This window comes from Pongo abelii, chromosome 8 (assembly GCF_028885655.2).
Source record: "Pongo abelii isolate AG06213 chromosome 8, NHGRI_mPonAbe1-v2.0_pri, whole genome shotgun sequence".
NCBI classification, from domain to species: domain Eukaryota; kingdom Metazoa; phylum Chordata; class Mammalia; order Primates; family Hominidae; genus Pongo; species Pongo abelii.
In genome coordinates, this window is record NC_071993.2 from 102,697,022 (window position 1) to 102,714,217 (window position 17,196).

The 17,196-nt window shown below is 40.7% G+C and overlaps 1 protein-coding gene across 4 annotated transcripts in view; it reads left to right on the forward strand.

Moving 5' to 3' along the window:
• Window positions 1–17,196, forward strand: part of ENTPD1 (ectonucleoside triphosphate diphosphohydrolase 1) — a 194,567-nt gene that overhangs the window by 61,883 nt on the left and 115,488 nt on the right. For 2 of the 4 annotated variants that reach the window (XM_063727675.1, XM_009245652.4), the window contains exon 1: window positions 5,438–5,552. The exons of 1 other annotated variant lie outside the window; for it this stretch is intronic. In XM_063727675.1, coding sequence (XP_063583745.1) covers window positions 5,501–5,552 — 52 coding nt within the window. In that variant the 5' untranslated portion in view covers window positions 5,438–5,500. Of the gene's footprint in view, window positions 1–5,437; window positions 6,043–17,196 lie in introns of those variants that run through there. One more of the 4 variants, XM_024253482.3, reaches the window with a different exon arrangement.

Genomic DNA, 17,196 nt, shown 5'->3' on the forward strand with positions numbered 1-17,196 from the left:
GTGGGAAAGGAGCGGGGATGGGTCAGGCAAAACTTCACAGGGGATGATGTGGTTTGGATATTTGTCACTTCCAAATTTCATGTTGAAATGTGATCCCCAATGTTGGAGGTGGGACCTGGTGGGAGATGTTTGGGTCCTGGGGGCGATCCCTCATGAATGACTTGGTGAAAATGAGTTCATTTGAAATCTGGTTGTTTAAGAGTCTAGCACCTCCCCTTTCTCTCTCATGCTCCCTCTCTTGCTATGTGACGTACCAGCTCCCCCTTCACCTTCTGCCGTGATTGTAAGTTTCTTGAGGTCCTCACCAGAAGCAGATGCTGGTGCCATGCTTCTTGTACAGACTGCAGAGCCATGAGCCAATTACCTCTCTTTATAAATTAGCCAGTCTCAGGTATTTCTTTATTGCAATGCAAAAACGGCCTAACACAGGGGACCAGATATTTGAGTCATGAAAGATATATAGGGGACCAGGTGGATAAGAGGGGAAAGAGCATTCTGAGCAGGGTAATAGCTTGTATACATTCGGAGTTGTGGCCAGGCGCGGTGTTCACGCCTGTAATCCCAGCACTTTGGGAGGCCGAGGCGGGCAGATCACGAGGTCAGGAGTTCCAGACCAGCCTGGCCAATATGGTGAAACCCCATCTCCACTAAAAATACAAAAATTAGCCGGCAGTGGTGGCATGCACCTGTAGTCTCAGCTACTCGGGAGGCTGAGGCAGGAGAATTGCTTGAACCTGGGAGGCGGAGGTTGCAGTGAGCCAAGATAGCACCACTGGACTCCAGCCTGGGCGACAGAGCGAGACTCCATCGCAGAACAAAACAAAACAAAAATTCGGAGTTTTACAAGGATTATGGGTTCTGGAATTAGATTCAGTTTTTGGAGTGCAGGAAGCCTATAACAGGAAATGAGTTTAGAGAGGTAGAGAGAGTCCTTACATATTCTATGACAGGAATTTAAATTTTATTTTATGCATGATAAGGAGACTAGAATTTTTAAAGTCTGCCAATGACATTATCAGATACCGATTTCAGAAGGATGAGAGAGTATGCACTATGGCAGAAGTGACAGGAATGGAGAGAGGAGATGAATTTGAGAGATCTTAAGGTATAGAAACAATAGGATTTGGTAAACAATAAGATGTGGGATGTGGGGAGGGGTCTAGGAGGACCCTGAGGTTGCTGGGTTGTGTGACTAGGTGGATGGTAGTGCCATTATCTAATGTAGGGGTTGGGCACAGTGGCTCACGCCTGTAATCCCAGGACTTTGGGAGGCCGAGGCAGCCTATCACCTGAGGTCAGGAGTTCGAGAGCAGGCTGGACCACATGGCAAAACCCTGTCTCTCCTAACACAAAATTAGCCAGGCATGGTGGTGTGCACCTGCAATCCCAGCTACTCGGGAGGTGGAGGCACAAGAATCTCTTGAACCTGGGAGGCAGAGGTTTCAGTGAGTCAAGATCATGCCACTGCACTCCAGCCTGGGCGAAAGAGTGAGACACCGTTTCAAAAAAAAAAAAATGTAGGGAATACTGGTACTGGATGGGAGCAGATTTGGAAGTAAAGATACAGAGTACAGTTTGGATGCTAAGTTTGAGCTGCTTGTGGGATATTCTCTTGACACCCAGTAGGTGGATGCAAATATGGATCTGGCGCTCATGGGAGTGGACTTGGCAGAAATGTAAAGGCATGAGAAGTTATGACCTAGGTAGAATAGGTGAAGTGGGAGAGAAGGCAAAGGGTGAAGGTCTAGGGAATACATTTACAAGACACAAAAGTTGACTGAAAAGGAGCCATCATACACAGATGGAGGAGGAAAGTCAGACATGAGGGGGTTCTGGAAAATAAGGAGAGATCAATTTTCAAGAAAGAAGGAAGGCCAACAATGGCCCATGCTACAGAGATCCAAGAAGATAAAACACAAAAATTGGTCTTTGCTTTAGAGGCCGGTGGCAATCTTAGGGCAGTTTCATTGGGGTGGTGCGGTGAGAAATGGGAATGCAATGGAAGGAGGAGTAAATGAATGAGGAGAGAATGGAGGTGATGAAGGAAGGCAAAGGCAGACCATGGTCTCAAGTAGCTTGTTTGCGAAGGAGCTGTTTTTGTTTTAATTAATTTTTTAAAAATTGTGATAAAATAGACATAAAAGTTACTATATTGCCGGGCCCAGTGACTCACGCCTGTAATCCCAGCACTTTGGGAGGCCGAGGTGGGTGGATCACCTGAGGTCAGGAGTTTGAGACCAGCCGCCTGACCAACATGGAGAAACCCTGTCTCTACTAAAAACACAAAATTAGCTGGGTGTGGTGGTGCATGCCTGCAATCCCACCTACTTGAGAGGCTGAGGCAGGAGAATCGCTTGCACCCAGGAGGTGGGGGTTGCGGTGAGCTGAGATGCTGAGATTGCGACATTGCACTCCAGCCTGGGCAATAAGAGCGAAACTCTGTCTCAAAAAAAAAGTCAAGATCGTGCCACTGCACTTTTAATCATTTAAAATTTATTTTTATTTTTGTAGAGATATGGGGTCTTGTTATGTTGCCTAGGCTGGTCTCAAACTCCAGGCCTCCAGACAACCTACTGCTTCAGCCTCCCAAAATGCTGGGGTTACAAGGGTGAGCGAATGCACCTGGCCCATATTAATCATTTTTAACTGTAAACTTAAGTATTTTTAAGTACATTCACATTGTTGTGCTGCCAATCTCAAGAACTTATTCATCTTGCAACACTAATAATCTATACCATTAAACAACAGAATTTGTTTTTAAGAATGAGAATCACTTAAATATTTTATGCATAGGGGGATGAACCAGTACAGTGAAAGAGGATGAAAGTGTAGGAAAAATGAAAATTCTACCATTCTAAGAACTTTATAAGACCATTTCATCATTAAAAGACAGACAAATGTCTTTAGCCCTTTCTAACAACTCCTTCCATCTTTCTGAGTGCAGTTTTAATTTTCTACTTTCATTACAAAAAAAATAAAATTGATGATGATAATTTTTTGTTGAGAAAGATGATTTATTTTTTAAGATAAATTCTGAGGCCTTTAGAAAGATACACACAAACTCCCATCTCTTTTATAATTTTTCTTGTATGAATTGGTGATGATATATACTTAACCATAGTATTTTCATGATGCTGAGGAGGGTGCAAACCTGGACAACATGATTAAATTGTAGCACAGAGCATATTACCATAAAAAGCATTAAATGTTGTCAAAAGGCTCACGTAATATGAATTAGGGGTTAAAACTATGTTTCTATTACTCCATATTCAGTTTGGATGAACTTCAAATATTTATGAAGTGCTAGTTATTATAATGAGATTTTACCTCTCCTGGTTAAACCAGAAGTTGGGTACTAGAACAATTTACTTTTTACTAACTCTTTCTCTCCCTGATGAAATGTAAAGAAAATGAGTCAATTGTCAAAGTAACCTTTTGTCGACAACGTCTGATAGAACATGATTGAAGTGACCTTGAATTTTAATTTTGTTTAAAATAGAGAACTGTGGCCAGGCACTGTGGCGCACCTGTAATCCTAGCACTTTGGGAGGCCAAGGCAAGTGGATCACTTGAGGCCAGGAGTTTGAGACCAGCCTGGACAACATGGTGAAACCCAATCTCTACTAAAAATACAAAAATTAGCCGGGCTTAGTGGTGCGCATCTATAATCCCAGTTACTCGGGAGGCTGAGGCACAAGAATCACTTGAACCTGGGAGGCAGAGGTTGCAGTGAGCCGAGATCATGCCACTGCACTCCAGCCTGGTGACAGAGTGAGGCTCTGTCTCAAAAAAAGAATGTAAGAATGTAGTAAAATAGGCCGGGCATGGTGGCTCACGCCTGTAATCCCAGCACTTTGGGAGGCTGAGGCGGGTGGATCACCTGAGGTCAGGAGTTCAAGACCAGCCTGACCAACATGGTGAAACCCCATCTCTACTAAAAATACACAAATTATCTGGGCAAGGTGGCAGGCGCCTGTAATCCCAGCTACTCGGGAGGCAGAGGCAGGAGAATCACTTGAACCCGGGAGGCAGAGGGTGCAGTAAGCTGAGATGGCTCCATTGCACTCCAGCCTGGGAGACAAGAGCAAAACCCTTGTCTCAAAAATAAAGAACCTAATATCCTAATGTAATAAAGTAGAGAACCGTTGCCACAGCACCCACCAAAGTGTGTCTCTCATTGACAAGCTCAGGTACTTGTTTGTCTGTTTCTCCTGCCTACCCCTCAGCCACTCTGGATCTTCCCTTTAATCATTCTTTTCTCTTTCTAGCTTTGATGTTTTGGTTTCCATTCTGTAATTCACACACTATTTTGTGGACATGCTCTTTTCAAATTTCTCTCCAAAACAATAGTACAAAGGCAGTCATAAACCAATTATATTGTTGGTTTTTACAAAAAATCCCATCATATCACCAAAAACCAATTTTATCATAACAGGATGAATATCAGAGCAATATTCATTATTAGAGATGTAGTCTAAACTGACTTGAGAGAAGACATCCATTGAGTCTTTCATTCAGTATAATTAGTTGTTATCATACATGCAAAATCCTATAACTATAAAGCATTTCGGAAATGAAGTATTGTTGAACAGCTCCAAATTTATTAAAGTATAAAAAATGTATTGGGTATATACCATGTGGCACCGTGCAAAGTAACAGAGATGCCTAAACTAAAAGGTTATCCTTTGTCCTTATTAAAGTATGACTGAAAGCTCGCTAGAGAATATAGTTTTTACATAGAGTCAAAACAATCCTTAGGGCTCACAAATTTAATGATTCATATGGTATAACTGGCTTTAGATACAAATTTACATGCCGGACAAGCAATGTAGAAAAAGCGAGAACTAGGAAACAGGAAAACAGATCTACATTTCTGCTTTGCTGCAATTCATTCATTTTTTTCAACCATTCATCAAATATTTATTGAGAGCCCATGCTGTGAGAGAAACTGTATTAGGTGCTGGGGAACATGGTAGCAAATAAGAGAGACCATGTATGTGAGCATGAGCAGGTGGCTTAACCTCTCCACATCTCTAACCTCGTTTAGACTCGATGTCTGAGGTATCTTTCAAACCTGAAATGCTAAGGTTTGCAACAGCCTTGTGGAGGGAGAAGCTGCCAAGTCGCCTTGGGACTTGAGGACTTACCTTCCTTTCAAAGGATTAGCCCTTGTTTTGATTTCAAAATAATTTTGTTACACAGTTTAAAAATAACTTGGGCAGGCTCTCATCTATATTGGGGTAATCTTGACGGTCTGGATGTGGCAATTCATGTTCATTAGACTTCAAAGGTAGGAAGTCAAAGTTGGGAAATGGTGGATGACTTTCATCAATTCATAGCCAGGCAGCGGTTCCCATTGAGCAGCTCCTCTGTGGTTCCACCCAGCCTTCCAACCAATAACGCAGCGTCTCCTGCAGGAAACTCATCGCTTGGGTCACCTGTTGCTCTTTGCTCTAATGAGCCTTGAGAAAGGATTGCTGGTCATGGGACCAGAGGCTTTATGGGAAGGGAAGAATTGTTCTTGACTTTCAGTTTTTCGAGCGGGTTTCAAGGTAACAACTTTCTTATTATCTAGCTTCATAATTGCAGTAAGGAAATAGCTTTTTTTGCTTGCAGCTGAGATGACTTTTTCAAGGGAGAAAAAGGGATTTCTATAACGAAGAGAGGGAAAGAGAGATGAAGAAGGAGGGAGTAAGGGAGAGAGGGAAGAAGGGAGAAAGAGAGAGAGATTTGAATATACGTTGCTTCAAGGAAGCAAAAAATTACAACCTGGAAAAGGCTTCGAGTAACTTTAGGAAAATGAGCTGCTGGACTCCTCAGTCAATCTGTCCTTTCTAGTCAATGAAAAAGACAGGGTTTGAGGTTCCTTCCGAAACGGGGCCGGCTAATTTAGCCCCTCCCACGAGCCCAAGGGTCTGTTATATCTCTGTTTCCTTGAGTACCTCTCTCACGGAGACGGACCACAGCAAGCAGAGGCTGGGGGGGAAAAAAACGAGGAAAGAGGAGGAAAACAAAAGCTGCTACTTATGGAAGATACAAAGGGTAAGACCAAAATTGATTTGATCTGAATCCTTAAGAAAAAAAAAATAGAAGGAAAAATAAAAGCCCAGACCAAAAAGCAAGTACTTGAAAGCTGGAGGCAAAAAGCCCTGAATGAACTTTCCCACCCTCTTCCTTCTGAGAGGAGGCAGAGAAAGAGCTTTGGGAAACTTTTTAGGAAGCAGAGTCCAGGGTTGCAGTCAAGGGTGGCTCTAGAGCAAGCTGGAGGGGCTCATGAATATTCATTATCCATTTGTATTGAGAGTTGGTTTTTTAGAGGCAAATGACTTTTTCAGTCCCCTTGCAATTTAAGAGGCAGCTGCCTCATCTGCAGTCCGGACTCATCTAGCCTCGGGTCTGTACCTCAGGGTGTTTGCTTGAAGATGCTGGGCTCTGCGTGTAGATTTGTTTTGTTCTCGAATTTCTTGCATGCTTTCCTGTTGTGAAATTAGCAAAGGCTTCTTTGCTGGGAACAAGACAGAGAAGTTAATGTGGCATAAGGCTGTCACAACAGGACCCCAGAATATGTCTGTCAAAATGCTGAAAGTTTCTTGAGATATGTGGGGGAGTTTTATGTGGGGGACAGAGTGGGGAATGGGGACGGGTAGAGGGAGGAAATAGAATAATTCTATCTTAAAAGGGCAGGTCACATCTGACTACATTTAGATTTTGTCTAAAAACTACAAGAGCAGCCTGGTTTGCACAGATGGTGTGCAGTCTCTATCTTTTACCTCTTTTGGGCATTTTCTGCCTGGACGGAGAGCCAGCTGCTTGCCAGCGTGTGACAGCCAGGAAGAATCTCTGCAGCAGTGAGGGAGTATAGGGTTGTAAACCTCCTTCTCCTCCTTCTTTATCATCTCTAACTTCTAACATTTCCACATACTTATACCGTATAGAACATGGAAGAATAGCATGAGTAGCCAACATATTTCTTAATACTTACAATAATGATAGCTGTTAATGTTGACTAAGTCTTTATTCTGTGTTGGGAGCTATACCTAGCATATTACATGTGCTACTTACTCGTCACATGAACCTTACAAGTGCTATTATTGACATTCCCATTTTCCAGATGGCAAAATTGAGGTACTGAGCGGATAACTTGCCTTGAGATCTCATAGTTAGTAAGGGCTGAGTGTGGATGGAGGTGATCTGAGGCAGGGCTGGTGGGCTTTTCCACTCCCCAATACTGTTTCTCTGCTTTTTCTGGTGCCCTGACATTGTGGATTTCAGATTTGCAAATCCTTGAAGCTATTGGGGAAGTGATACTGGTAAAATCTTAAGTCTGTGAAGGAATTTGTACTTTGCACTCAAGTTCACATACATTTTCCTCATTTGGTGCTCATGGCCATTCTCTATGAGAAGCAGGTATTGTTATTATGGTCTTTTGCAAAAAGGAGAAACTGAGGTCAGAAGGGGTTAGTTAGGTGACACCAGTCACAGCTAGTTGTCAAAAGTCTGGACTGGGGGGCTAGATGTGGTGGCTCGCACCTATAATCCCAGCACTTTGGGAGGCCAAGGTGGGCAGATCACCTGAGGTCAGGAGTTAGAGACCAGCCTGGCCAATGTGGTAAAACCCTGTCTCTACTAAAAATACAAAAATTAGCTGGGTGTGGTGGTGTGTGCCTGTAGTCCCAGCCACTTGGAAGGCTGAGGTAGGAGAATCACCTGAACCTGGGAGGCGGAGGTTGCAGTGAGCTGAGATTGCACCATTGCACTCCAGCCTGGGTGAGAGTGAGACACTGTCTCAAAAAAAAAAAAAAAAAAAAAAAAGTTTGGACTGGATCTGTAACCCTCTGCTTCTGGTTTTTCTTTCAATCTACAGAGCAGACCCAGTCATCTCTGAACGTCTGTCCCCACCCCAGGCTGCGCCTCATTGAGTTGCTTTCAGTTCCCCAAAGGAACTGCATCTTTCCTCAGACTGAAGCTAGGCACTTTCTTCTGTTTTAAGGGCCTATCTGGTACTCTGCTTCCCCTTTAGTCTGGAGCCGAGCTGCCTGGATTTGAATTTCAGCTCCACCATTTACTGTGTGCCTCAGTTTCATCATCTGTAACATGAAGAGAATAACAATAACATCTATCTTACAGGGTTGTGGTAAGGACTGAATGAGGGATTCATGCAAAGTTTTTAGAACAGGGCCTGATGTATAGTATCGCTAAATAAATATTAACGTTTGCTATCACCCCTTGAAGCCTCATATTGGGTGTTATTCCCCTTTAAGCCTTCTCTAATCCTTCAAGTCTAGATTAGCCCCCATCTTGGATGCTTCTATAGTACCTCATCAGTTATGCCTAAGGTGGCACTCATCATACTTGTCCACACTCCTGCCCTCTGCATCACCTTCTCTCCCTCCCAATTATATTTTCTGTATTCACCTTTAGATCTGCAGTGTCTAGTGCAATTTTATTTTTAGTCTCTAAACTTATGGCAACTTTCTCATCAGTGTGGGCAGAGTGGTGGGAGAGGGGCCTCAGTCATGATAGGGGTACAGGAGGCAGCCACAGAGGGTGACCATATAGCAGTCATAGAGGGCCAGAAGCCATGCAGGAAGTGGACAGATGCTGAGTACTGATTCAGGAATAGCACATGTCATTCAGCAGCCAATGGTTAAGGTGTCAGGTTTCAGTGAACTTCTCCATGAGGTCTGTGAGGTCGTTTGATGTACTTATTGTGGGTCAGCTTGGCAGCCACATTCATCAGCCCCTGGGACACGTTCTTGAATTTGGTGTCCATCTTAGAGAACATCCCAAGCTTTCCTTAGAAGGTGGTACACACCAGGCTCTTGTGCAAGTCCAAAAGGTCCTTGTCAGCCATTAGCACCTTGAGTTCCTTAATGGGAACTCAATAAATATTTAGTAAGTGAAGCATTATTATTTTAGCTGATGCTCATTTGAGACCTTCAAGAGGCTTGTTTAAAAGGGGACCTTTGAGTTTGCAGTAGGGTTCCCCACTGGTACATATAGATCTTTGGCACAATCTGTAAAGACGTCCCTCTATGTGGATACACTGAAAAACAAAATGCATCCCTCTGGGTGGATGATTTTCAGAGCTAATGTAACCCCATGCCAGGGCACCCTGTTGGGCAAGTGAAGCTCTGGCTGAACTTCAGCCCCTACTCCCCGCTCAGCCAAGGGCCAAACTGGAGATTTCAGATGCCTCATAGCCAAATTTTCTTTCTCTGAACAGAACATCTGGTTCCATAAATAGTGTCTTTCTAGCCCTACTTTATAGCAACCTTGCTGTCTGAGATAATGTACTCTGGTAATGAAATAAAAACAAACACTACAGAAGTTGGCCCTGGGAAAAATCATAAAGTACGCTACGTTTTTTTCCAGCACCCTCCCTTTCCTCTTCCTGGCATACCTTCAAACCATTTTGACAAATATTATTGTGTGTCTACCATTTGTAAGTTCCCATGCCACACAGATCCTTGGATAAACAGTTTGCTCACAGTCTAGTGGGGAAGCCTAATAATAATAGCTGGGAAGTGCTAATAATAATAGCTAACATTGATTATTTATTATGTGCCAAACATTGTGATGCTTTATATGTGTTGTCTCAGGTAATCTTTACAAAAATTCCATGATATTGGTTTCCGCATCTTCCAGCTGTGGAAGGAGGTCATTTGGTTAAGGTCACACAGCTAATAATAGGCAGAGGGGAAATTTTGACTGATGTGGTTAGGCTGCAAATTCTGGGATCCTAATGGATACATTCTACCTCCTTAAGAGCTGTAATGTAAGTCTAAACAAAGTGCCATGACACAGTGGTGCACACTTGTAGTTCCAGCTACTCAGGAGGTTGAGGCAGGAGGATAGCTTGGGCCCAGGAGTTTGAGGCTGTAATGTGCTATATTTGCACCCATGAATAACCACAGCACTCCAGCCTGGGCAACATAATGAGACTTTGTCTCTAACAAAATAAAAATAAAAAATAATAATACAAGAGAAAGTGCCATGAGAAGCAGAATAGGGAGTGATGGCTTCTGGAGAAACTTCTCAAAGGATGGGACACTTCAGTTGGATCTAGAAAGATGAGTAGAATCTGGTGCCCATGGCAAGCCCCTTCACCCTCCCAGCAGTGCTTAAAGATCTTTTCTCTCTTTTACCTTAACTATAGTGTACATTTAAGAGTAAAAAGCCCCCTTTTTTCCCAAGCTCTGAGCAGTCAACCTACTTACATGTCCATCTTGGAGATTTGAAGGCAGAAGTACAGAGTTTATCCTTCACTATGGGTTGTGTAATCAAATAAGCCTTTACAAAGCAATCAGCTGCACATTAAATGATTTCCTTAATCATGATTGCACCACGTGGTAATAACGTACATCTGATAAACAGTTTTTATAAATCATTGTGATTGGTATTGACTTTACTTGGTCAAATTACATTTTGAGAGTGCTTTCCCCCTTGTGTTGTCTTTTTGGTTGTTTCTCTGCTCTTTATAACTGGTAGTGGTGCTCAAGGGCACTAGTGTTTAATCCCACCCACTACTGTCCAGAGGTGGTGGGCTCCATCTGTGTAGAGTGAAGGTGAGGCCTGGAGTAAATTACATAGGAGTCTATTCTTTTTTTTTTTTTTTTTTTTGAGACGGAGTCTCGCTTTGTCGCCCAGGCTGGAGCGCAGTGGCGCGATCTCAGCTCACTGCAAGCTCCGCCTCCTAGGTTCACGCCATTCTCCTGCCTCAGCCTCCCGAGTAGCTGGGACTACAGGCGCCCGCCACTATACCCGGCTAATTTTTTGTAATTTTTAGTAGAGACGGGGTTTCACTGTGTTAGCCAGGATGGTCTCGATCTCCTGACCTCATGATCCGCCTGCCTCGGCCTCCCAGAGTGCTGGGATTACAGGCGTGAGCCACCGCGCCCGGCCATAGAGTCTATTCTTTTAAGTACTTCAGAGGAAGGCCAAAATCAAGGGCAGCCCCTGTGGTGAAGAATCACTAAATGTCTTGATGGTTTGGTGAAGTGTGCAAGAGTGGAGTCACTTGTTTGTCTTGGTGATTTTGGTGTGTGTGTGCATGTATGTGCATGTGTTCTGAGGCAGTGCTTCTCAAACTTTAACATGGGTATGTATCATTAGAGAACTTGTTAAAAATGCAGATTCTTATCCAATAGCTCTGAAGTAGGTCTACATTTCTAACAAGTTCCCAGGTGATGATAATGCTGCCCCTCCACAGACCACACTTTGACTGGCAATGTGGCAGGGTCATCGCATGCCTTAGTCTCAGGGCTTATTTTGGTACTAAATGACCAAGCTCTTCCCACCCTCTACTCCCTCACCAAGCTGCCACTTCTAGTCACTCGTCAGCTGTCATTGCAGGATGATGGGAAGCCTAATTCGTTTATTCATTCAGCAAATATATGCCCTAGAACAGGAAACTGAGGCTCCCAATTTGCCAAATCCTAGAAACTGGAATCTTCAGCACACAAAAACTACTGTTACACGAAAAGGTCTTGTGATAGATTTCCTACATGTCTCCACCTTTTCTCCATGGCTCCAAGCTTCCCTAAACTTCCCTTATTCTCTGCCTTCAACTTGAGAAGTACTGGAGCAGAATGTGTGGTTGCCTGCAGAATCTTGTGCTGGGTGTTGGAGTCCCAGGGAGCTAGAGGTAGCAGGGACTCAGGGCTCTGAGATTGGGAACAGTGTGCCTGAGGCATTGTCTACACTCTGCAGAAGAAAGGTGGGAATAATTCTAGGAGCAAAGCAAGGAAAGTGGGTGCAGAGGGAACTGATGGAATTTCTTTAGGCTTGAAAACTTGAGGGGGTTGTGAAGAGAAAAGTTGTTGGAGAAAAAAATCCAGAGTAGAGGTTGTCTAACATGTATGAAACATGCTGTTTTTGTTAGAATATCAAAGTGACTTTAGAGACCCACAATGGCAGTACATGCCCTGTTACACAAAGAGGTGTTTCCTTCCATAACCACTGCTTGGTTTAAAAAAATAAAAAAAGAAGCCAAAAAAAAAAATGAAGTGTTTCCTTTTGATTCATAGGAAGGATGTAAAGCATTGCTTTATGTCCGTGAGGATAAAAGTAACATAGCACATGCCTGTTAAAGAAAACATGATACTATAGAGTACAGTAGGGAAGAAAAACAATCACTTGTAATATTTTGGTGCTATTTCCTGGCAGTTCTTTTTTTTACTATGCCTGGGTTTTTTCTCTCATTTGGCATTCATTTGAATAGGACCTTGAAAAATTATGAGATGGCACCATGATCATTAGGCTATGTATGCAGTTTTAAAGCCTGGTTTTACTGTAGCAGTGAAGCACACGTATTTTCCATTTTATAGCGTGGTCTTTGTTAGCGTAATTTTTATAGTCACATAGTTTATTTAACAGTTCTCCTGTTATTGAACATTGAGTTTGTTTCCATTTCCAATAAATGTCTTCGTGCAGGAAGTTTTTTCCATATGTAGGATTGCACTCTGAGGACAGGATCCCAGAAATAGACTTACTAGATTGAAACTTGTTAATGTTTTTTAAAGTTCTTGATTACTGTTGCCAGGTTGCATTCCCAAAGGTTGGGCCCTTCGTGCTCTCAAAAGCGGTTCCCGTTTTGCGGCATCCCTGACAGCTTTGGTGTTTTTGTTTTTAAATAATTTTATCAATTTTTAGATTGTTTTAGTTTGTATTTCTTTAATTACAGTAAATTTGACATTTTTCACATGATATACTTCTTTTGTATACTTTTTACATCCTTTTCCTGTTTATTATAATACTTACTTGGATTTGATGTTTTTAATCAACTTATGTGCATGCTTTATCATATAAAGGTATTCAAGTTTTCCTGCCATACTTTTAATAGTTCTTCTGTATTTATTTATTTATTTTTGTTATGATGGGGTTTCACCATGTTGCCCAGGCTGGTCTCAAACTCCTGGACTCAAGTGATCTGCCTGCCTAGGCCTCCCAAAATGCTGGGATTACAGGTGTGAGCCACCGCACCCGGCCTGTGATAGTTTTTCTGAATCTGTTCTCACTGTGAATAGATTCAACACATTTTTATATGTGGTGTCATCGTTTTCTAAATAGTTTGACATCACATTTTTATTCTCTGTAGCCCAGGATATTACTTTTAAAAGATTCTAAATGATTTTTATTTTTGTTTAGCCATTATAATTAATTTTTCATTTTTTCCATGATGGTTAGAGAATATGGCTTTATAATTTCTGAAGTTTCCTTGTAACTAAGCATATGGTGGGTTTGTGTAAATCTATGAACACTTGTGAAGAAGCTGTATGTTTTCAGGATATAAAATTGGATATTTATTAATCAATGCAGTCTTTTCAATTATATAGTAATTTATCTCCAACCATAATATTCTCCGGTGGGTAGAGAGGAGCTTAGTCCTACCAACACCTTGATTTCAGTCCAGTGAAACTGATTTCAGGTTTCAGACTTCCAGAACTGTAAGAGAATAAATGTGTGTTGTTTTAAACCACTGAGTTTTTTATGGTAATTTGTTATAGCAGGCAAAGGAAACGAATATGGTAAGTGTTTAATGAAAGGAAGTGCTGGTGGCTTTAGTTAGTTAACACACAGGCTTATAGTGGACATTGGTTCACACACTATTCTAATCACCTTACAGATGTTAATTCAGTTCTCCAACAATCCTAGGAGGTTGGTATTATTTACTGTTAAATAACTCAACTGTTAAAGTCTCTCAGTTGGTAAGTGTTGAAGTTGAGATTCAAATCCATAGTTGTTGATCTTATTATCTGGAGATACAATTCACATATCATACGATTCACCAACTTAAAGTCGACAATTCAGTGGTTTTAGTATATTCACAGGATTGTGTACCACCACCACAATCAATTTTGGAACATTTTATCACCCTGAAAAGAAACCTCATACCTATTAATGGGCACCCCTCATTTCCTCCCTACATGGCCCCCACCCTTCTGAGTCCTAGGAAAACACCAGTCTACTTTCTGTCCCCACAATTTTGCCAATTCTGGACATTCATTTCATAGCATATATCCCATTGAATGCATATACCACATTTTATTCATCAGTTGATGAATATTTGGATTGTTTTTACTTTTTGACATTATGAATAATGCTGCTGTGAGCATTCATGGACAAGTTTTGGTGTGGACTTTTGTTTTTAATTTCTTTTGGTTATATACCTAGGAGCAAAATTGCTGGGTCACTTGTATGTCTATGTTTAACCATTTGATGAACTGCCAGGCTGTTTTCCAAAGTAGCTGGACCATTTACATTTCCACCAGCAATATATGGTGATTCCAGTTTCTCCACATCCTTGTCAACACTTGTTATTACCTATCTTTTATTACAGCCTTCCTAATGAGTATGAAGTAGTATCTCATTGAGGTTTTGATTTGTATTTCCCTGATGGCTGATGGTTTTGAAAATCTATTCATGTGTTTAGTGGGCATTTGTGGATCTTTTTTGGAAAAATGCCTGTTCAGATCCTTTGCCAATTTTTTTTTTTTTTTTTTTTTGAGGTGGAGTTTTGCTCTTGTTGCTCAGGCTGGAGTGCGATGGTGTGATTTTGGCTCACTGCAACCTCCACCTCCTGAGTTCAAGCGATTCTCCTGCCTCAGCCTCCGGAGTAGCTGGGATTACAGGCATGTGCCACCACACCCAGCTAATTTTGTATTTTTAGTAGAGATGGGCTTTCACCATGTTGGCCAGGCTGGTCTCGAACTGCTGACCTCAGGTGATCCACCTGCCTTGGCCTCCCAAAGTGCTGGGATTACAGGCGTGAGCCACCACGCCTGGCCTCTTTGCCCATTTTTTAAATTGGTTTACCTTTTTATGATTGAGTTGCAATGATTCCTTATATATTCCCTTTTCAGATATATGATTTCCAAAAATTTTCTCCCATTCTGTGGGTTGTCTTTTCACTTTCTTGATAGTGTTGTTTGTAGCACAAAATTTAAAAGTCTTAAATTTTGATGATATTCAATCTATAGTTTCTTTGGTTCTTATGCTTTCGTTGTCCTATCTAAGAAACTATTGCCTAATCCAAAGTCATCAAGATATACATATATATTTTCTTCGAAGAGCTACATAGTTTTAGCCCTTGCATTTAGGTTTTTAATCCACTTTGAGTTAGTTTTTGTATATGTTATGAGGTAGGGGCCAAACTTCATGTTTTTGTGTGTGAATATCTAGTTGTTCCAGCACCATTTGTTGAAAAGATTATTATTTTCTCCAGTGAATTGTTTTGGCACCCTGTTGAAAATCAATTTCCCATAAGTGTGAGCTTTTTTTCTAGACTCTCAGTTATATTCCATTTCTTTATATATCTAGCCCTATGTCAATTCCGCATTTCTTGATACTACAGCTTGGTAGTAAGTTTTGAAATCAGGCAGTGTGAGTCCTCCAATTTCATTTTATTTTTTAAATATTGTTTCGGGTACTATGGGTCCCATTAACTTCCATATGAATTTTAAGATCAGGTTGTCAACTTCTGCAAGGAAGCCAGCTGAGATTTTGATAAGATTGCATCAACTCTGTAAATCTATTTGGAGAATATTGCCATCTTAAAAATATTAAATCTTCTAATCCATGAACATGTGATGTCTTTCTGTGTATGTAGGTCTTACTTAATTTCCTTAATATTTTGTAGTTTTCAGAGTGTAACTTTTGTATTTCTTTTGTTAAATTTATTCCTAAGTATGATTTTCTTTTTGATGCTATTATAAATATAATTGTTTTAAAATTTCATTTTTGGTTTGTTATCATAGATTTACTTTTTTGTTGTTGTATTAATTTTTTTATTTTAAAATGACTTCAAAATTACAGAAAAGTTACAAGAACAATTCAAAGAGCATTTCACAAATATTCACCAATTTAAAAAATTCTGCCACATTTACCATTCTCTCTTCCCTTTTCTATCTCTCCCACACACAACAGTCACATATAGTATTTTTCCTGAACCATTTGAGAATAAGTTGTATATATAATGTTCCTTTACCCCTAAATATTTCAGTATGTATTTCCTAAGAACAAAGATATTCTCTTATATAACCACAGTATAGTAATCAAACTCAGGAAATCTAACACTGATAAAATACTTTCAATTGTAGTCCATAATCAAATTTTGTTAATTGGTCAAACAATCGTTATCATAGATTTACTTTTAACCTCAATTACGCTCAATACTATATTCCTCATAAGTTCTTAGATTCTTTAACAGTGCTTCAAATAATAATGACTTCATGCTCTTAATGCAATTAAGATTCATTTAATTCAATACAATTGTCTGTTGTCTATTTACCTCTACTCATATTTTGTATGTTTTTGCAGTTCATATTTTGATAAAATATTGAAATAACTCCTTTTTATCTACTTTTTTAGTCCTAAATTCTGTTCCCCCTTCTCATTTGGCTGATATATTTTGTCCATCTTTATTTTTAATCTTTCTAAATCCAATTTGATTCTCTGTTTTAATAAAGGAATGTAAACAGTTCACATTTATTTTATCTGCCTTTTCTCGTTTTATTCTCTTTAGTGTTTAATGTTTTTTTTCTGTTATGCTTTTTGCTATACAGACTCTGGACTTTGTTATTTGTTTTTATATTTCCACAAAACTGTGAATAACGGACATCTTACTTTTAATTGTACTTGTAGCAATCTTTTTTTTCTTTTTTCTTTTTTTTTTTTGAGGCAGGGTCTTGCTCTGTCACCTAGGCTGGAGTGCAGTGGCATAATCATAGCTCAATGTAACCTTGAATTCCTGGGTTCAGGTGATCCTCCTGCCTCAGCCTTCCGAGTAGCTAGGGCTACAGGCGTGTACCACTATACCCAACTGATTTTTTATTTTTTGTAGAAACAGGGTCTTGTTATGTTGCCCAGGCTGTGGAAATAAAAGAAAAGCATTCCATCCTGGCTAACATGGTGAAACCCCATCTCTACTAAAAATACAAAAAAAAATTAGCCGGGCATGGTGGTGGGCGCCTTTAGTCCCAGCTACTTGGGAGGCTGAGGCAGGAGAATGGCGTGAACCTGGGAGGCAGAGCTTGAGTGAGTCGAGATCATACCACTGCACTCCAGCCTTGGAGACAGAGCGAGACTCCATCTCAAAAAAACAAAAAAAGAAAGAAAAAAGGAAAGCAAAGCATTCCTGAGCTTAAATTTATCTTAATATCAAAGTGAAATTAGTAATTTTTGACCACATTATGA